The following is a 21676-nucleotide window of genomic DNA, read 5'->3' as shown; positions in this document are numbered from 1 at the left end:
AACTCCCAGAAATAGAATGCACAATGCTCTATTAACTTTGAATTTTCTTAATGCTAATGAGAAAGGAACAACAGCTGCAGAGAGACATTGGTTAATAGAAAAAAGTACAGAATTAAATCAGCCTATATACTTCAAGGATGCGCTGACCTCAGAATGGAAACCAGAGTATGTGTGACGTTGGGGACAAGGTTTTGCTTTTGTTTCTGCAGGAGAAGATAAGCTGTGGGTACCATCAAAATTGATAAAGGTTCAATTTGAACAAGAGAGACCTCTTAATTAGAGGAGGTGATAGTTCATCAACCAACATGACCATCCAGTTTAAACTCACTTATACCATTAATACATGCCTTTTCATTTAATCAGATGTAAGTTGCCAAAAGGGGACCTCCCCAAAATTAGTCTGGGGGAAGGGTTTTTGTTTTTGTCTTTTAGGAGAATGAAGGCTAAGGAATCTGAAGAACACTGGACAAATGAGACAACTGAAGAAAAAGGACAAATCAGCTATCCCAGAAAAAAGAGTAAAATGGCCTATTGGTATATCATCTACAAAATTTCATAAATCTTCCTAAATGTTTGTTTCTGCTCTTCTCTAAAAAATTAATACTCTTGGTCTTCTTGTAGTCCCAGTTCAATTAAAGTTTAACGCTGACTTTGGAGTTGGAGAATGGCTCTCTCCTCTTTTAAACTCAAGCATGTTGTTAAAAGGAAAATGAAAACTCCCTGTATCATACCAGAAGAAAGAGCCATCTTCTGACATGGGACAGGAGAAAAACCAAATTAATTAAAGGACGACTATTCTATTACTAATGTCAATTCTTTGATTCTATTCTGATTCTTTCAACTTTTCTTAAAGTATGAATTTTATATCAAAATTTACATATATATATATATATATATTTTAAACTTTGTTAAGATAATAATGGTCATATAGAGTACTAATTAATTCTAGAGAAAAGGCTTCGATTAGCTGCCTATACATGTCTTTGTGTTCGAGTCTCTTTTCAGTTTTCTGCAGGAAATCACGGCCAGGCCTAACATCAACTGAAATCTCCAGGAAGAAGATGGGGCCCCACAACGACAATTCCACGTGGAAAATAATATCACTAAGCTGACAAACATCATCTACAGATCAGCTTTGGACTACAAAGTGCTTAGAGCAATTCTGAGATGGCTAGCTGAGATGATCCAGTTTCAAAGACTACTTGAATAAGGACTTGAGATAAACCCTGAACTTTGGCATTATGGATAACAAAGAATATAGTTACCTTTCCTAGAATTTGACAATTAACACAAAATTTTTCTTTTCAGGATAAAGATAACTTCGTCCATACCCAGCAGGAAGCAATTTTAAGAATATGATGCCCACATTCCCAAAGGGGTGGTGTGGGGTGGGTGGTTTTTTGGTCTTTTTATGGGTTTTGGATCTGGGATAGTTTTCATTGTTTAGGAGGGTTGGTTACAAGTTGTTAAGGGTTAGGAAAAGGGCTAGGCGGAAAGGTGTTTTAAAAAAAAAAAAAAAGAAAAAAGAAAAAGACAATTACTAATTTTAAATACTTTACATTGGATTGGATTGTTTGATATTGTATACAAATTATTATTATTATTGAGGTTGTTAGAATATGCCATACACATATTTCTAATCTTGCTCGAGATATTGTATTTATACCATTCATTGAACAATGTAAAGCAATTTGCTAATCCTTGAATGTTAGTATTACCAACTATTAGGATATATAGAAATGAAAGTTAGTGGTTAGACATTACAATTGAACTTGTAGTCATATTAGGTGTGTTTTCAAGATCAAACAGATATATTTTAGATAGACAGGTCATCTTCAAACCCTTCAAAGATCTACAGATGGCATTTAAAATGTTTTAATAACTTAGGAATTTTTTTTTTTGCTATGAGTATGAGACATGACGGCTCCTGGCAGTACCAATCTACTTCAGAGAAAATATGGGCATTGAAAAAACTGCATATGGAGTTAACTTACATTGTGGCAAAAGTTAGCCACTGGACAACAAAGTATCCTCGAATCAACTGCTGACAAACAGGACAGACAGGACATGAAACAAAGGATTACCGATTCTTGCCAAAACAAGTGTGGTTGTGGCTTTAACAAAAGGCATCTTCTGAAGCCAGGACAATATGGCACCATCCCTGAAGTGAGTGGCCTTTGCAATCTGTAAAAGGTACTGTGCCCTTTTCTTCGAAGGCAGCTGAACAGGGAGTGGGCCGATGGCTTCTGACGTGCAATGGAACAGCAGATGAAACAGTTATTCTTGAAGAATAACTAAGCTCACCCCTCTCAACAGTAGACTGGCATTTAATAGAGGGATGCGGAGAAAAACAGGATGCTGAGATAAAGCCACATATACACAGCCAAGAAAAATGGAGAGCTGAATTGAAGAAAAAACATCAATAATTTCCAGAATTTAAAATCCTGAATCATGACATGACACTAATGGAATTCAGGTGTTTCTGGTACATGGACTGCTCTCACCAAATGTGAGGTCAAACTGTTGACCTTGTATGCATCCTAGTTCACAAATGAGTCTGTCAGATACGCTAAGCCTATAGGCTGAAGATGATGCCCCAACACTGCGGAGAAACCTCATGTGACTGTTCAGGCAGCTGGCTGTTTCTGTCAACTCACATTTTTTTTTGGAAGCTGCTTGCATGCACTTCCTGTTTTTATTTTTTATTAGGTAGTATTATTTCCTTCTTGGGTCTCTGAGGGAGTTGAAGATCAGTTAGTTATAGTTATAATTATCTTTGTTAAGGATTTCAGAAACTCACTAAGAGCTGTAAGTGTATAAATTTGAAAGACATTATAAGACAGTTCCGTTAGCAATATAAGTTAGGATAGAAAGTGAATCAGGTACATTTTAGACTTAGCAAAATAGGATAGATAATGGAATTATTTTCTCTGAATTTGTCAAATGCAAATGGACTAGACATTGCTTAGGCATTTATTGTTTGTATATATGGTATATATAGTTATTGTACTTTTGTATATAGTTTTTCTTATATTAGTTATAACTTTTTCCTTTTTATTAAAATAGAAAAGGGGAAATATAGTGATATTTTATTTGTATTGAAATGTGATTTTATTTGTATGTTAATAAAGTTGCCTTGAGGTCAGTGCAAACCAGAGCAGAAGCTGAGCGGTAGTGGTGCACACCTTTAATCCCAGCACCTGGGAGGCAGAGCTAGGTAGATCTCTGTGTGTTCAAGGACACAGCCAGCATGGCAGACACACGCCTTTAATCTCAACCATAGAGGACCTGGAGATCTGTACAGACAGGCAGTGACGAGGAGGTCATGTGGCTGGGTTTACAACCAATGAGAAAACAGAACAGAAAGTCTATAAAAAGACAGGACACACAGAGGTAGCTCTCTTGCGGAGAGGAGAAGTAGTGAAGGGTAAGGTTTTCCGATCTTGCTCTGACCTAGTGGTTTTTAACTCTGCAACTGGTTCTGTGTTTCTTATTTAACAAGCCGGTTACATCTACAAGAGTTTATTTTCAAATTCTGTGACTGGCTTCCAAAATTCCCTTATCAAGTAGAAGTACTGGCATTAACCGACACTGAGGATCAGATTTAGATCTTTGGTATAGGCACGAAATTGTTGCTGATTTTCCCATGACTAGCATACGCCAGTAAGAAACTCAAGGAGCAAAGACAGCGAAGTCTAGGATGCAATGAAGACGGGCAGGAAGCAGAGTACTTTGTCTTGTTTTATAGGAAAAATGAACAGCAGAGATACCTAAACATCCTCTCAGAGATCTGAAATCATAATAAAACAAAAGGTCAAGCTTCAAAATGACCACTTGATATCCCGTAGCTGGAATATGTCGCTGAATTTTGGCATTTTACTGTAGTTGATGATGTACGACTATGTGAGGACTCTCAGAACTATCTTGGCACAGCAGACCTCCAGAGTAAGAGAAAAACCCTTTCTCTCTAGAATGCCTGAACTTTGAGTGATACAAGATACAGTGAACATGTACAGTCAAGGGTAACTTCAGTATAATTTTTCTTTTTTGTGTGTGACATATACAAGTAGAGTTTTGTGTGGAGAGTTGTAAATTATTGAACTTACAAGCCTAAAAGCTTTTTTAATAAAAACTTTTGAATATGAAGCATAGGACTTTATGTCTAGTAAGTGTACTGTCAAAATACCCAGATTCAATTCATTTCAAAAGGTGAAATTCTTGTAAGCATCACATAGAGAAGAATCTATGGACAGTGGACTCAAGACAGCACTAAAATCCAAAGAGTGTAACTATGACCCAGGTTTTTATGTTGTTACTGTTTCCAACCCTTCCATCTGCTACTGCCTTTCATATCTTCTGTATTTGCAAGCATCTCCTGCAAGGCCCTGTCAGATAACTTTGTAAATAAGCAATTCCAGCCCTGAACACGTTGTGATCTGAGACTAATCCTGAGAGCCATATTCTTATTAAAAGTTCAAGGGTTGGGGATTTAGCTCAGTGGTAGAGTGCTTTATATATATATATATATATATATATATATATATATATATATATATAAAGTTCAATATTAAATGCGTAGAGGGACTAGAGAAAATAGCTCAATGGTTAAGAGCTCTTCCAGAGGCTCCAGGTTCAATTCCCAGAACCCACATGGCAGCTTGTAACTCCAATTCCAAGAGACTCAACAACCATGACAAAATACCAATGTACATAAAATAAAAATAGATTAAAAAAATAAAAATAAGGGGCTGGAGAGATGGCTTAGAGCTTAAGAGCACTGACTGCTCTTCCAGAGGTCCTGAGTTCAATTCCCAGCAACCACATGGAGGCTCACAACCATCTGTAATGAGATCTGGTGCCCTCTTCTGACCTGCAGTCATACATGCAAGCAGAACACTGTATACATAATAAATAAATAAATCTTTTAAAAATAAAGAAATAAAGATAAAAATAAATGCTTAGAACTCAGGGGGTTAATATCTAACAATAACTGAAAAATGAGCCAAGTTCTAAATATTTCCATACATCTTAAGAGGCAGAACTGAAATTCTACTACAGTTTAAACATCCCACTCATGACAAAAAGGCAACTGTACTTAATATCCCAGCACATGAATGATAAGTGACAGCAACACAGGGATGTACTCTTATTTCTGAAGTCTAACCATGGCAAAGTCTAAAAACTGGGCAAAAGTGATGAGATCCTAAACATCTAAGCAATTACAAACATTAACACCTATTTTCTTGCAGAGGACCCAAGTTCAATTCCCAGCACCAACACGAGGCAGCTTACAACTGCCTATAATTCCAGCTCCAATGATCTGGTGCCTCTCTAACCTGAGGGCACAGGCACATATACACATACATACAAATTTTAAAACCAAATAGAAGCATCATCAACAACAAAACAAAACAAAAAAAATAGCCTTAACTGGGCATGGTGGTACATACATTTAATCCCAGATTCCAGCACTGAGGCAAAGAAAGGTAGATCTCTGTGCATTCAAGGCCAGAGCAGTCTACATAGAAAGTTCTAGGACAGACAGGACTACACAGAGAAAGGGGATGAACAACATAATACTATGAACATTGCCATCCTTTTCTGAACAGCATCTGAAGTCAACATAATGGCACTGGTGGGCCTCACAGTCACAGCTCAAGGCTTGAGTGGAGCAGGACTGATGAGTATATAAGTGAACTCTCTGCATCTTCATCTTGGTCCACATTGTTCTCATCATACCTATCTAGGCTTTCAGTTACAATTCTTAGCACTACAAGGGTTAACTGAAATTAACCTGAGTCCCAGAAAGAAAAAAGAGTGGAGGAGGTCTCTGGGCAGTAGTCTAGATTCTCAAGCACCTACTTTTCTGTTAAGATACCAAAGAAAAAGCCTAGAGCAATCTGGAATATGACTAGCTAGAGTTCCTATTTGGAACAGACCTGCCCAATTTACAAAGTATAAGAGCATACAGTTCCTCACCAATTATGTTCCAGCCAAGGTGTCAAATACTGATAGTATCCACTTATTATTATACCCTCCCCACAGAAGTTTTGCCATGGAAATTTACCATATACTACTAAGTACTTTGTACCATAAAAAATCCAATGGTTAACCATGGTTCCCTACTAAGTGTTAACACACCTCTGGGCATACTTGGAACCTGGGTAGAGGCACACACCTTCTCAGCGGACCACTTACTCTTTTTGGATGAACACAGGTAGATACTGAGGTGTAAGTAAATGGTGCATATACCGTATTCTTCAGACTTTACAGAAGCAACAGGATCTACATAGCAGCTTGCTTTCTTCTTCAACATCTAATAAATCCATTTTGATATGTAATACACTATAGGAACAGATCACAACTATCACTGACAATTTTAGAGTTGAATATTGTTGTGCCTTCCTCTGGTGTAATGCAAGGGTGAAATTATTTTGGAGTAAATACTTAGGGATGAAATTATAGAACAGAAACAAAGCACACCAGGTATGATAAATTAGTCTCTCTAAAACAGGTATGATAAATTAGTCCCCACAAGCACTGAACAAGAATTGCTATCTTAAGCCTGGTAGGTGGTGGTGGCACACGCCTTCAATCCCAGAACTCAGTAGGCAAAGCCAGGCGGATCTCTGTGAGTTCCAGGCCAGCCTGGTCTACAGAATGAGATCCAGGACAGGCACCAAAAACTACATGGAGAAACCCTGTCTCAAAACACAAAACCAAAAAAATTGCTATCTTGCTCTTGTTCTCAAGCCCCAAGTAGCTAACTCCAAGTTCACTGTTGCTCAGCTGATGACTATGAAATAACATGCCATTGTGAATTCAGTTCGTAAGTCCCTGTCTATGTGTGGGGTTGAGCGACACCTATCTTAGTGTATTTATCTGACAACTAAGGCTCATTTGTAAATTGATGTTTTGTCCCTTCAGATTGTCTGTTGACAAATCTTGTCATTTCAGTTGTGTTTGGTGTTCTTCACATATTAAAAAACAAACAAACAAAAAAACCCTCCATTTAAAAAAAAACAAAAGCCAAAAAACTTCCTTTACAAATTTGTAGTCAGTTTGGCTTATTTCAGATATTCTTTCCTTGAGGGTTCAGCAGTTAAGAGTACTGGCTACTCTTCTAGAGGATCTCGTTCAATTCCCAGCACCCACATGATAGCAGAGAAATGACTGTGACTCCAATTCCAGGGAATGTGATACCCAGCAGGGACAGAAGTAGTGCACAGACACATAAATGTTTTAAAAAAGAAAAGTAGCCGGGTGGTGGTGGCGCACAGCTGTAATCCCAGCACTTGGGAGGCAGAGGCAGGTGGATCTCTGTGAGTTTGAGGCCAGCCTGGTCTATAGTGAGTTCCAGGACAGCCTCCAAAGCTACAGAGAAACCCTGTCCCAAAAAACAAGTAAAGAAAAGTAATCCTTTCCTCTCCTGAGATGGCAAACTTCTCTTCCAGACAGACCAAGGATTTCTGTTTGTCCATTTTTAACTCATTTTTTTAGTGTTCTGTCAGTATATATGACTGTGCACCATGTGCATACCTGGTGTCCAGGTACGCACGCACGCATGCACTATGGAGTCCAGATACATTGGATCCCCTGGAGGTAGAGTTACAAACAGCTGTGAGCCACTTGACATGGGTGGTAGAACTCTAACCCTCTGCAAGAGTAGTACGGCCTCTCAACCACTGATCCACCTCTCCAGGTCCAACAGATTTTCTAATACTAAATAAACCTTCCATTACCAAAAAGAAAAGCTACTGGTTACTTTTTGTCTTTTTTTTTGGGGAGGGGGGGGGCAATTCTCCCTATGTAGCTCAGGCTAGCCTCAAACTCAATCCTCCTGCCTCAGTCTCCAAATAGTGCTGAAATTACAGCTATGTATCATCATGCCCAACATGGTTTACTGGTTCTGGTTCTTCTTCAAGACACTAGTCATAAGCTACCATATAGGGATAAAAATTATATGTCCCATGATTTCCTTATAACCATTCAGTTATCCAACTCCTCAAATTCCTCATAATCCTGCACTAGGCCATGCTGCCTGCCACAAAACAGGAGCTGGTTAAACACTCATGAATAATACTTGAGCAAGAGATATTATTTTAATTTTCCCTTTGGTTTTTGAAGATAGGGTTTCTCTGTGTAGCCCTGGCTGTCTTGCAAACTCACTCTGTAGACCAGGCTAGCCTCAAACTCAGAGATTCACCTGCCTCTGCTCCCAAGTTCTGGGAATAAAAGTGTGTGCCACCACACCCGGCAAATGTTTCATTTTTTCTCTTTCTTCTTTCTTCCCTCTTCCTCTCTCTAATTTTTTTGAGACGGGATTTCTCTGTACAGTTTGGAATTCACTCTGTAGACCAGGCTGGCCTCACACTCAGAGATTCATCTGTCTCTGCCTCCCAAATGCTGAGACTAAAGGCATGTGACACCACTGCCCTACTCTCTCTTTTATTTTATTTTATTTTTTGGTTTTTTGAGACAGGGTTTCTCTGTGTAGTTTTGCACCTTTTCCTGGAACTCACTTGGTAGCCCAGGCTGGCCTCGAACTCACAGAGATCCGCCTGGCTCTGCCTCCCGAGTGCTGGCATTAAAGGCATCCGCCACCACCATCTGGCTCTCTTTTATTTTAAAATTACACTTAGGTATTTATTGTATATGTGTGCCATGTTGCATTCAGAGGACAACCTGATAGAGATGGTTCTCTCCTTCTACCATGTGAGTCCCAGGGATCAAACTAGGGTCATCAGGCTAGGTGAAAAGTACCTAAACACACCACACCATCGCACTAGTCCAGATAGTATTTCTCTGGTTTTTTTTTTTCAATAGATATTTATTTTATTTTATTATGTATCAGTGTTTGCCTACATGTATGTATGTGTAGCATATATGTGCTTGGTACGCATAGAAGCCAAAAAGGGAATGTTGGATCTAGTTCCAGGTAGTTGTTAGCTACTCTGTAGATGCTGCGAACTGAATCCAGGGCCTCTACGAAAGAAGTTATGTTCTCTTAACTACTGAGCAGTCTCTCTAACCCCCAAATACTACTTATTCCTGGTAACTTTAATACAGATTCGGGATTCTAAACAAAAAATTCCATGAAAGTAAAATGAAAATGAACACTGTAACAGAAAGGGCTTCAAGTCTCAGACTGTAAGGCGCCTTGGTGCCTTACAATGGAGATGAGACATAGACACCAATAGATGATATATTTTATTTAAAAATAGATTTTTGCCTTACAATGGAGATGAGACATAGACACCAAAAGATGATATATTTTATTTAAAAATAGATTTAGGGGTTGGGGATTTAGCTTAGTGGCAGAGCGCTTGCCTGGCAAGCACAAGGCCCGGGTTCAATCCCCAGCTCCAAAAAAAAAAAAAAAGATTTAATCATGAGCTTTTGCTGAACTCAAAATAACAACAACAAAAAGGTGTGTCCAAGGGAGAGAAGAAGAGAAAGAGAGACGGCATGATCCACATAGTAATAACTCAAGTTCTCAGTCTCCAACCCCCTTCTTAGCTCAGAATTTGTCTTTCTCTGTGGGTTACATCAGCCTTTTCCAGAGACTCAATGTTAAAAGACTTCATTTTTCCCTAAAATTTTAAGTAAGATTTATTGATCCTACTTTGTTAAAAAAAAATAGATTTAAATACTTTATTCATTTATATATTACTATCCTTCTAAATATCATAGAAATAAATCTTCAACATACTTGGTACTAACAAATGCACCAATTAGGTTGGGGATTTAGCTCAGTGGTAGAGCACTCGCCTAGCAAGCGCAAGGCCCTGGGTTCGGGTCTCAGCTAAAAAAAAAAGGCACCAATTTTATAAGTGAGCATGTCCCATATTGAATGCTTCATAATAGCTTGTTAAGAGAAAACGCTCATCAAGAGCTGGATGTCAAGGTGTAAGGCCAGTTTCCAGCAGAGGATGGATGACCCAGTGACACCTGCTTCCTACTTCCCACTGGTGCTTTGGAAGAACAGGAGTGCAAATGGCTGTTGTCCAACATAACAGACAAGAAAAACAATGCTTAAGCAGTGTACTAAGACATAGAGGATTCTGCAATAAAGGAACGTTCCTCAAATTTGGAAATCCTGTGGCATGACAAACAACTCAGAACCCACCAGAGTACTTACCTCATCCCTGTGTTTTTGACAGAAGACTAAAAACTGGGATGCTGAGTCTCCCTTCCTGCTCCGTGGAGCAGAAGCTGTGGATTTCTTCCTCCCAGGAGGAGATCCTACTCCTCTCTTAGGTTCAGCCTCTGCGATCTTTGGAGGGGCACTCTTTTCTGTGCTAAGGTCACTCTCTTGGTTCTCAGCAGAACTAGACCTTTTGGTTCTTCGCCTTCTCTTCATGGGAATATCCTCGTCTTTCATAGATGCAGGGTCTGCAGAAGCTTCTTCACTGACCCCTGAAGAGTCTACCATTTCTCCCAAAGGTTCTGTAACAATGCCAGCCTCCTTAGCCACTTGAGGGTTGAGGTGTAGCTGGTCCCCCACATAGAGGAAGGTGAATTTGGCTTTCCGATCCTCCACCGACATGCTAGCAGCTTCCTCTGCTTGAACAATGCCCATTTCCCACTGGGCTCTCAATCTCCCTGAAATAGGCTTTAACAACTGGAAAAAAAAAAAAAAAAACCGAGTCATTATGAATTTTATTACATAATATAAAAGGTAACTCAATTAAAAGCACTTTTACAATATCAGATAAGGACAACCTATAAAACCCAATAAAATTTTAGATATAACTCAGCTAACAACTATTGTTTCTTTAAACTAGAAATCAACTCTATTTTCTTTGCCTAACATAATTTATAAAAAGCAATAAAAATCAGAAAATAAGTTATTTTTGTAAGTCATCAAATGAGTAAACTAAAAATGACATACTTGGGTAAAGTAAATGACAAATTTAGGCTTGGCATGGTGACCAACATCTTTTTTTCTTCTCTCTCTCTCTCTCTCTTTTTTTTTTTTTTTTTTTCCCCTCTGTTGTAGCCTTGACTATCCTAGAGCTTGCTTTGTAGACCAGGCTGGCCTCAAATACACAAAAGATCCTCCCACCTCTGCCTCCAAAATGCTGGGATTAAAGACTTGCATCACCACACCCTGCTGGTAACTGACATCTTTAATCCCAAGGCTACAGAGGCAGATCTCTATGAATTCCAGGTTATCCTAATCTATACAGTTTCAGGCAAGCCAGGGCTACATAATAAGACTCTGCAGGCAGATAGATAGATAGATAGATAGATAGATAGACAGACAGACAGATAGATAGATAGATAAGGTAAGTGGCCAACATAAGAAATCACTTAAAGCAACTATTAGGTCAAAATAAAATAAACTAAGTAAGAATTAAAATTTTTGTTTAAAAATACATTAAAGGGACTTCTATCACCTTGATTTTCTCAGCTTTTGTGGGTGCCTGCTTGGCACTTTCTTGGCATAATTTTTCAAATTGTTCTTCTCCTTCAAAAGCAACAAGGCTCTTCTCAAATATCCAAGCTCTTTCTGGGGCATCACCAAAGAACTGTACATGATACTGGCGTGCACTTTTTTTCTGACCTAATTTTAAAAATAAAAACCATGAACATTAGAATTTGGAATAAAATTGCACAAATCTACCAATAATTTGAAATTATTTTACTTGGTGCTGTTTGCACTTATTAATTTCAGCATAAATTTTACCTTTTTATCCTCTATATACTCCATGCCCAAGAGGAAATTCACTAGTCAGAGATAACAGAGAAAGTACAAAAGCAGTTGGGGGGTGGGGCGCGGAACTAAAATAAGAACATTTCTTCATTTTCCCTTCTTTTTTTTTTTTTTTTTTAATTTTATTATTCTTATTATATTTGTGTTTTAATTTTACACATCAGTCATGGGTTCCCCTGTCCTCCCCCCTCCCGCCCCCACCCCCACCTTCTCTCCATCCCCTCCCCTCCATTCCCACTTCCCCTTTCAATACCCTCTTAAAGAGATTTTAGACAGGACAAGACCTCAGCAAAAGGGAGCTTTCCAAAAGGCAAACAGCAGCACTAAAAGGGCAATACACAGGGCTGGACTCACTAACACATCCATCGCTACTATTGATGACTGGCCAACCCAATTCCAGGGGATCTGACGCCCTCTTCTAGCCACCATGGGCCAATGCTTAGAATAAGAGTACTCAACCTGAAGAGCAGCTGAGACCATAGCAAACCCCTCAGATATTCCTTGTTGTCACTCTTAGCTGCAGGGAGAAACATTTCTTAATGCAGCCAGAGGGATGAGCAAAGAGACTACTATCCCAAAAAATTTCAGAATTTCCTGAGGTTGAAGTAGAACACAGGTAAACCAGGCAAAAAGTAGATCTCAGTAATAAGAATAAAAAAGATCTTTAATCCTTATCCTAATGGAAATAAAAGCAGACTTCCTGGATAGCTAAGCACCCAGAAGAAAAACATCTTCACTGAACCTTTCAAAGATACCTCCAACTGCCAGGCAATGGTGACACAGGCCTTTGATCCCAGCACTCGGGAGGCAGAGGCAGGTGGATCTCTGTGAGTTTGAGGCCAGCCTGGTCTACAGAGCAAGTTCTAGAACAGCTAGGGCTGTCGCTCAGAAAAACCCTGGGGGGTTGGGGTACAAAAAAAGAAGATGTCACCAATAAAGTGGCCCAAGGTGAGTCCAACCCTCTAAGGGAACCCTCTGCTTAGAGAGTACTGTGATAAAAGAAGTATGCCACCACGCTTGGCTAATTTTTACTTTTATTATTTTATGTGTATAGGTATTTTGCCTGCACATATGTCTGAGTTCAATTCCTAACATCTATATGGCATCTAACAACCATCTGTAACTCCAGTTGCAGGGGACCCAATGCCCTCTTCTGGCCTCCAACATGTGTGCATAAACACACTCAGACAAACACTCATACATATAAAATAAAAAGAAGTAAAATATATTTTTTTTTAAATCTTAAGGGCTGGAGAGATGGCTCAGAGGTTAAGAGCACTGGCTGCTCTTCTAAAGGACCTGAGCTCAACTCCCAGCACCCACATGGTGGCTCACAATCATCTATAATGAGATCTAGTGCCCTCTTCTGGCACACAAGCATACATGCAGGCAGAACACTGTATATATAATAAATAAATAAAATCTTTTTCCTTTTAAAAAAAATTTTATTTTTTTATTTTATGTGTTTTCCCTGCCTGTATGTCTGTGTGAGGGTGTCAGGTCCCCTGGAACTGGAGTTACAGATAGTTGTGAGCCGCCATGTAGGTACTGGGAACTGAACCCAGGTCCTCTGGCTGAGCCACTTCTCCAGCTCCAATAAATAAAATCTTAAAAACAAAAAAAATTCTTAAGGCCAGAGAGATGACGCAGTAGTTAAGAGCACTTGCTGTTCTTTTTTGTTTGTTTGTTTTTGGGTTTTTTTGTTGTTGTTTTTTGTTTTTTGAGACAGGTTTTCTCTGTGTTGCTTTGGAGTCTTTCCTGGACCACACTCCATAGCCCAGGCTGGCCTCAAACTCCTCTGAACCACCACCCAGCACACTTGCTGTTCTTACAGAGGACTCATGCCTGATCAGTTCCTCAGAATCCCATAGGTAACTGTTAACTGTTCATAATTCCAGTTCCAGGAGATCTAGTGCCTTTTCCTAGCCTCCTTCAGCACTAGTACACATACATACACATAGGCAAATATTCATACAACACTTAAAGAAAATGGTACACACCTTTAATCCCAGCACTTGGGAGACAGAGGCAGGTGGATCTCTGTGAGTTTAAGACCAGCCTCATATACAGAGGGAGTTTCAGGACAGCCAGGGATAAACAGAGAAACCCTGTCTTGAAAAACAAAAAAAAACAGACAAACAAACAAACAAATTACCTCTCAGATGGAGAGGAGAAGGCAGAAGTTAACTCTTCACTATCAATTTTCCATTACAAAAGTTTTAATGTATTTTATGTACATCTGTGTTCTATATGCATGTATATCTGTGTGAAGGCATCAGATCCCTTGGAACTGGAGTTACAGACAGTTGTGAGATGCCATGAGAGTCCTGGGTCCTCTGGAACAGCAGCCAGTGCTCTTAACCTCTGAGCCAACTCTCCAGTCCTTGTTACAATTTTTTTTTCCCAAGACAAGGTTTCTCTGTGTAGCTTTGAAACCTGTCCTGGATCTCACTTTGTAAACCAGGCTGGCCTTGAACTCACAGAGATTCATCTGGCTCTGCCTCCCAAGTGCTGGGATCAAAATTTTTTTTTAAAGATTTTTTTTTTATTTATTATACATACAGTGTTCTGTCTGCATGTGTCCTTGCAGGCCAGAAGAGGGCACCAGATCTCATTACAGGCGGTTGTGAGCCACCATGTGGTTGCTGGGAATTGAACTCAGGACCTCTGGAAGAGCAGTCGGTACTCTTAACCACTGAGCCATCTCTCCAGGCAGCCCCCTCCACCACCACCCTCCTGCGCTCAAATTTTTAAGTACCACTGAGCTAAATCCTCAACCCTTACGAGTACTTTTAATTTTTCTGTTGTGTTCTTTTTTTGAGAAAAGGTCTCATTATGTAGACTTGACTGGCCTTGAACTCATAGAGATTCATCTGTCTGTCTCCAGGTGCTAGGATTAAAGGAGTATGACACCATGCCTAGCAACTTTTTCATTATTTGTTGATATATACACATACAAACACATATCTACATACATACACACATACATACATGCTTTGCTATAAGGTCCTGAGGATCAAATCCTGGGCCTTAAACATAACTAGACAAATGTTTATCACTCAGAATTTGTTTAGAAATACGCAAACCTGAAAAAGCCTTGAAGAACAGCGATATAGCTATGTTAAGATGTCCATGTTCTGGGCTGGAGAGATGGCTCAGCGGTTAAGAGTACTGACTGCTCTTCCAAAGGTTGTGAGTTCAATACCCAGCAACCACAGGGTGGCTCACAACCATCTGTAATGAGATCTGGTGCCCCCTTCTGGCCTGCAGCCATATATGCAAGCAGAACATTGTATACATGATAAATAAATCTTTAAAAAAAAAAAAAAAAAAAAAAGCATGTCCATGTTCCTGTAAGTCTTTACCTCTCCTCTTATTAATAATGCTAATTAAACTAACTGTTTTTGTTTTCCTCAAAAAAGAAAAGAAAAAGACATAAAAGTAGGAAAGCCAGCTAGGACGAAGAAACGGGTAAGAGGGAGGCAAGTGAGAGTAATTGGAGTATAATCAAAATATATACATATATATGAAAAATGTCATAATGAATCCCATTGAGTATAATATTACTTTAAGCTAATAAGAAACTTTAAAAAAGAACCAAAGAAACGCCAAGCAGTTGGTGATTTTGCCAATATTTTAATCTTTTCATAGTATTGAAAGTTAATATAGATATGTGTCATAGTTTCTTAATGAAGAAAATCTTTATACAGTATATAATGAATTGCTATTAATTTAAATGATGTTTAGAAATAGTTAATGTCAGGCTGGAAAGATGGCTCAGTAGTTAAGAGTACTTGCTGCTCTTCCAGGGGAGCCAAGTACTACTCCCAGCACCCATACTGCATGGCTCACAACCAACTGCAACTCCAACTTAGAAGGATCTGATGCATCTGGTCTCCACAGGAACCTGCACTCACACATACACACACATAAACATATACACATAACTTGAAAGTTTTGTTTTGTTTTTTAAGGAAGAAAGAAATGTCTAGCCAAGGGTAATGGCAAACACCTTTAATCCCAGTACTCAGAATGCAGATTCAGGTTTATCTCTGCATGTTTGATGTGAGTCTGGTCAGTCTATTGGGAGAAATCCAGGCCAACCAGAGCTATATAGAGAAACTTTGTGTCAAAAAAATAAAAACAGTTAATAACACAGAAAGGATAATCTTGATATATCTGTTAACAAAAACAGATTACTATAGCTTGGCCCAAAGTTTGTAAAATAATGTTACTTTTTAAAGATTTATTTGTGTATCTTAAGTGTAAGGCTGCTTTGTCTGGCAGCCAGGAACCAGCCAGTCAACCACAGAATAAACAGGAAAGAAGAATAGACAGTACATAGATGAGGTGAACAAGCCTCAGGGAAGCACGTAGATAGAAAGAAGTGGGCTAATTTAAGTTTAAAATAAATAATGAATGAATGAATAAAAGCAAGCTAGAAACAAGTCTAAACTAAGGCCGAACATTCATAATTAATAATTAAGTTCCTGTGTCATGATTTGGAGGCTGATGGTCCAAGAAAGCCTGCTACATCTGGCTGTCCTGGAACTCACTTTTATAGACCAGGCTGGCTGACCTCAAACTCACAGAAATACATCTGCCTCTGCCTCCCGAGTGCTGCAATTAAACTCATGTGCCAGCACTACCTGGCTTCTGTATAGAGTTATATAGACAGTTATCTACAATTATAGTTGTGAGCCACTATGTAGGTGCTGGGAATTGAACTGAGGACCTCTGGAAGGGCAACCAGTGCTCATAACTGCTGAGCCATCCATCTCTCAAGCCCCTACTTTTTAAGTTGAGTCAAGGTCCCTGTAGCCCTGGTCAGCCTCAAGCTCACAGAGATCTAACTGTCTCTGCTTCCTCAATGCTGGGAGTAAAGGTGTGTGGCACCATGCCCAAATACTTTTTTTTTCTTTTAGACAGGACCTCACTATGTTGCTTAGACTGACCTCAATTTACAATCTTTTTTCTTTATAGCACCTCCTCAGTGCTAGAATTATAGGCATAAACTACCACACTAAGCTTAAGTATTATATTTCTGGAGTTCTTTCCTGGCTTCTTGTTGTTTTGTTTTGTTTTGTTTTGTTGGGATTTTTGTTGTTGTTGTTGTTGTTATTTTTTGCTTTTTTTCGAGACAGGGTTTTTCTGTGTAGTTCTGGAGCATGTCCTGGAACTTGCTCTGTAAACCAGCCTGGCCTCAAACTCATAAAGATCTGCCTTCTTAGTACTGGGATTAAAGGCGTGCCTCATCACATGCATATCTTTCTTTTCTTTTTTTTATGAGTATCTTTAACCTGTAAGAATTTTATTTGGGATCTGAAGAGATGGCTCAGCAGTTAAGAGTGCTTGCTGTCTTTCCAGAGGATCCAAATTCAATTCCTAGCACCCACACAGTGGCTAACAACTGCCTGTAAGGGAATCCTAGGCCTCTGGCTTCCTAGGGTCCTGTACTCATGTGCACATACTACCACAAAGATACACACACACACACACACACACCACATACACATAATTAAGATAATAAAAGTAGCCAGGCAGTTTTGGTGCATTCCTTTAATCCCAGCACTTGGGAGGCAGAAGCCAGTGGATGTCTGAGTTCAAGGCCAGCCTAGTCTACAGAGACAAGGACAGCCAGGGCCACATAGTCAAACTCTGTCTTGAAACTCTAATAATAATAATAATAATGATAATAATAATAATAATAATAATAATAATAATAATAATAGAAAGTAAATCTTGCCAGGCAGTGGTGGTGCATGCCTTTAATCCCACCATTCAGGAGGCAAAAGCAGGCAGATCTCTGAGTTTGAGGCCAGATCTACAGAGCGAGTTCCACAACAGCTAGAAATACACAGAGAAATCCTGTTTCAAAAAAAACAAAGAAACAAGCAGGGTGGCGGTGGTAGTGGCGGCGGCTGCGGCGGTGGCGGCGGCACGGCGGCGGCTGCGGCGGTGGCGGCGGCTGCGGCGGTGGCGGCGGCGGCGGCGGCGGCGCACGCCTTTAATCCCAGCACTCGGGAGGCGGAGCCAGGCGGATCTCTGTGAGTTCCAGGCCAAGGCTACCAAGTGAGTTCCAGGAAAGGCACAAAGCTACACAGGGAAACCCTGTCTCGAAAAACCAAAAAAAAAAAAAAAGTAAATATTTTATATTTTATCAAAGAATTTTATTTTATTTTAATTTTTTTTTTTTGAGCTGAGGATGGAACCCAGTGCTTTGCACTTGCTAGGCAAGCGCTCTACCACTGAGCTAAATCCCCAACCCAAGAATTTTATTTTGACATAAGTGAGTACTCTGATATTCTGCTCTAAATATTTTCAATTTTTTACTTTGCATGTGTGTGTGTGTGTGTGTGTGTGTACATGCGCGCACGTGCGCACATGCTGGAGATCAAACAACAGACAACTTTCAGGATAACAGGAGTTATTGTTCTACCTTGAGTTTCAGGAATCAAACTCAGATAGTCAAGATTACTGATCAAGCACTTTTTATCTGCTGAGCCATCGCACCATCCCGAATATTCTATTTTATCACATAATTAGCCAGTTATCCAGCATCCCTGATTAGTAATCTTTTCTTATTATGCCAACCAATCTAATGCTCATGAATCACAATCTGTATGAAAAAGTTCCTCACTGACCCCTGCCCACACATATACCCAGAAGAGCCTGTCCCCTCTAAACATTCTGGAGTCCAGTTGAACACTATGTTCCCTTCTTCTCTTATCACCTCATCAAGACAGTCCACAGTGTGACCCCAGGCCCTCTAAACTAGAGAGGTTTGCCCAGAGATTCTCCAGATTCTGTAGAGCCTACTGAGCTGAGAGTAGCCTTTTATGTACTCAGTCAGAGTCAATCCCACAAGACACAAGACCACCTCAGAGCTAAACCTGAGGAAGAAGAAAAGCCTTAAATGCAAGCAAGGCCAACTATGTACAGAAACAAGAACAGAGCACAGAGAAAGTCACATAGACAAAAGACCACAGAACTCCAAAGGACAGAAGATAAGCATCAGCATGCTTGAGGTTATGATTTAGACCTTGGTGGGACACAAAAGCCCCAAACTAGGTAAAGTAGAAGCTGACAGAAATTATAAATAGAAGATGGAAGATATATTATCCCAGTGGAGAAAACTATTAATTTTTTAATATTTATTCTGTATGTGTTTATGCACGTGTATGTGCACATCACAATGTATACTGATTTTCCCATCCACTATGTGAGAACTAGACATCAAACTCAGGTCATCAGGGTTGGTAGGCAGCAAGTACCTTTACCCACTGAGCCTTCTTGCCATCCCTTGGTGAGAAATTTTAACACTGTTCTGTATAAACAGACTAAAAATTCCAGATACTGTAGTTAGTGTATAAATGATGCAGAAGTTAGATTTACTATTTTGAACAGCTGAAAACAAAGTGGCTGCTCCTCATATAACCCCCACACATGACTGCACCAAGGCTATAAATGACACATGAAGGGGTTCATCCTCCCTCAAAGGGATACATATACATTCCCAGGCTGGACACCTTGAGGTATATATCCCAGGGTTCCCAGAGCACCTTGGAACAGATTCCCCTCACTCTGGAAAAAAAATGGAATATCAAAAGTCCTCCAGGGAGACAAAGACAAAACCAAACAACAGGTTCCTCTCCTGCTACCAGCCCTACAGACTATATATAACTGTTTCTCATCACCACAGCAAAACCCTACACCCTTACAACAGAAGCCAAGGCAGGATACAGTAAGGTGCTCAGGTTCTCCTTATCTTGAGCACATCCCTTCCAGTCCAAACTTGCCAGGAACTATGATCCTATGTCATTCCCTGCAACTGCCTGCCCACAGCCAGCCAACAAACCTATGTGGCATGCAGGTGACAACACAAGGACCCAGACCCAACTGGGAGCAGATACCACTCCTATCAGACCTCAAGCCTATGGCCAAAGACCAGGAGGCAAATGCTTTGGTATACTGTAAAGGGCCATACAAGACTGAGTGGCCAGCAGCAGTTCTGGACCATAATATCAATCTTGTATAGCCACACAACTGTGGTTGACCACATTTCTGAGAAACACAGGTCAAGAGCATAAACTTGTCCAGTCAAACTCTATTCCTAACACACCTCACCTTCTTCAAATCAAATTCAAAACTTTACTCTAGAAGAAGTTTCCAAAGCCAGGTACAGTAGCACACATCCCAGCACTAGAGGCTGAAGCAGAGGGATCATGACGACAAGACCAGCCTCAGCTATACAGACCAAGTCTAAAAAGTAAACAAAAACCAAACCTACTCAAACCACACGATCCTTTGTTACTTTTCCCCTCAAATCACATTCTGTGGGGTTGCTCTTATGCAATTAACATACTTAGAGGCTAAATTATTTTTAATTTGCTTTGTATTAGTAACTACGTTTTAAATATATTCTTTTGCTTTTTTGTATGTTTGTTTTGTTTTTTGTTTTTCAAGACAGGGTTTCTCTGTGTAGCTTTGGAACCTGTCCTGGAACTGAGGCTGGCTTTGAACTCCCAGAGATCCACCTGCCTCTGCCTCCTGAGTGCTGGGATTAAAGGTGTGTGACACCATTGCCCGGCTAAAATATTCTTTAACTGTTTCATGAGCAAATTTATCTATTTAAGTTTTCTAAGTCAAAGATTATCATTTCTAGCTTTCCCCCTTCCCAAGACTAATGAAATAAATGAAGATTTTTATAATTCAAATTTATTATAAAATATTAATCTACAAATAAGCAATCACTATATATTTATGCAGTAATTTTTGTCATAAAACTTGGGAGCTAATACAAAGGTAAAGACTGTTTCCCCAGCTAGAGAGATGGCTCAGTAGTTACAGCACTTGTCTTGCAAAGGACCCAGGTTCAGCTCTTAGCACACATGTGGTAGCTCATAACTATCCATAAGTCCAGTTTCAGGAGAGCCAATGCCTCCTGGCCTCTATGGGCATCAGTTATACATGTGGCTCATGTACATACATGAAGGCAAAACACCTGCACATATAAAATAAATCTAACAATTTTTTTCTTAAACAGTTGTTTCCCTGTTAGTACTAGTTCAATCAGATGAAGCCTATATTTAAGACACGAATGTGTCACATCTGAACCAATCACCCGCCTTGGGCAAAGATGCAAAAGTAGCTAGTAAGGCCATTTAGCAAAGCATGCAAATTAAAATTGGAAAGGTTTGGTGCAAACGAGGAATATGGGAAAAAGAGTCAATATTTAGTACCTTTAAGCTTGGTGTGGTTGTGAAGGAGTGGATCAGCAGAAACCATGCAAGGCCACCAAGGGTAACCTGACACTTTGGACCACACCAAATCACCCACGTTGTATTTCAACAAGAGGTCTCTGTCTCTGCCAGTATTTGAACAGGACTCCTTCTTAACTGGAATCTGAAAAGTGAACAACAAAAGACAAATATTAACATTTAGTAATTATCCTTAAATTCAGCCTTCTCTCTACAAAGATCAAGTATTAATCAGAGGTTTAAAACCAGAAGTTAATTAAAGGCTCAAAACATGTATGGAGAGGACTAGGGGTATAACTCATTGGAAGAGCACCTGTCTTCATGCTTAAGGTCCTGAATTCAGTCTTCAGAGAATGTTCCCCTTAAAGTATTTTAGACTTCATCTTCACTATCAGTCACTTCTCACAACTGCTTTCTCTCATTCTCACCTACAACATGACCAGAAAGCTGGACACATAGCAAATTCTCAATATTACAACGTTGGCACTTTATTCGCAAAACCCTCAAAACATATTGCCTTACTCTGACCACATTAGTATCTGATAGTGGATCTTTGAGAATATGTGCCTCAATCAATATATCAACCTCCTGTGCTGAAGCAGAGGCCCTAGCTCCATTAGTGTAAAGACAAGCACTTTGTACCCATGTATGAGCATGTGTTCTGAGTGCTCAAAGATCTCTTAAGCTCAGTTTCTCC

The 21676-nt window shown here is 39.7% G+C and overlaps 1 protein-coding gene across 3 annotated transcripts in view; it reads right to left on the bottom strand.

The window, feature by feature from the left end:
* The window catches only part of Nsd2 (nuclear receptor binding SET domain protein 2), an 87994-nt gene that overhangs the window by 41610 nt on the left and 24708 nt on the right, over positions 1 to 21676 (bottom strand). For all 3 annotated transcript variants that reach the window (XM_036201597.1, XM_036201598.1, XM_036201599.1), the window contains 3 exons: positions 20962 to 21124; positions 11403 to 11569; positions 10142 to 10624 (listed from right to left, as the gene is read on the bottom strand). In XM_036201597.1, the coding sequence (XP_036057490.1) occupies positions 10142 to 10624; positions 11403 to 11569; positions 20962 to 21124 (813 nt within the window). The remainder of the gene's footprint in view (positions 1 to 10141; positions 10625 to 11402; positions 11570 to 20961; positions 21125 to 21676) is intronic.

Source organism: Onychomys torridus, chromosome 10 (assembly GCF_903995425.1).
Source record: "Onychomys torridus chromosome 10, mOncTor1.1, whole genome shotgun sequence".
Classification (NCBI taxonomy): Eukaryota; Metazoa; Chordata; class Mammalia; order Rodentia; family Cricetidae; genus Onychomys; species Onychomys torridus.
This window is presented reverse-complemented; position numbering and strand designations above follow the sequence as displayed.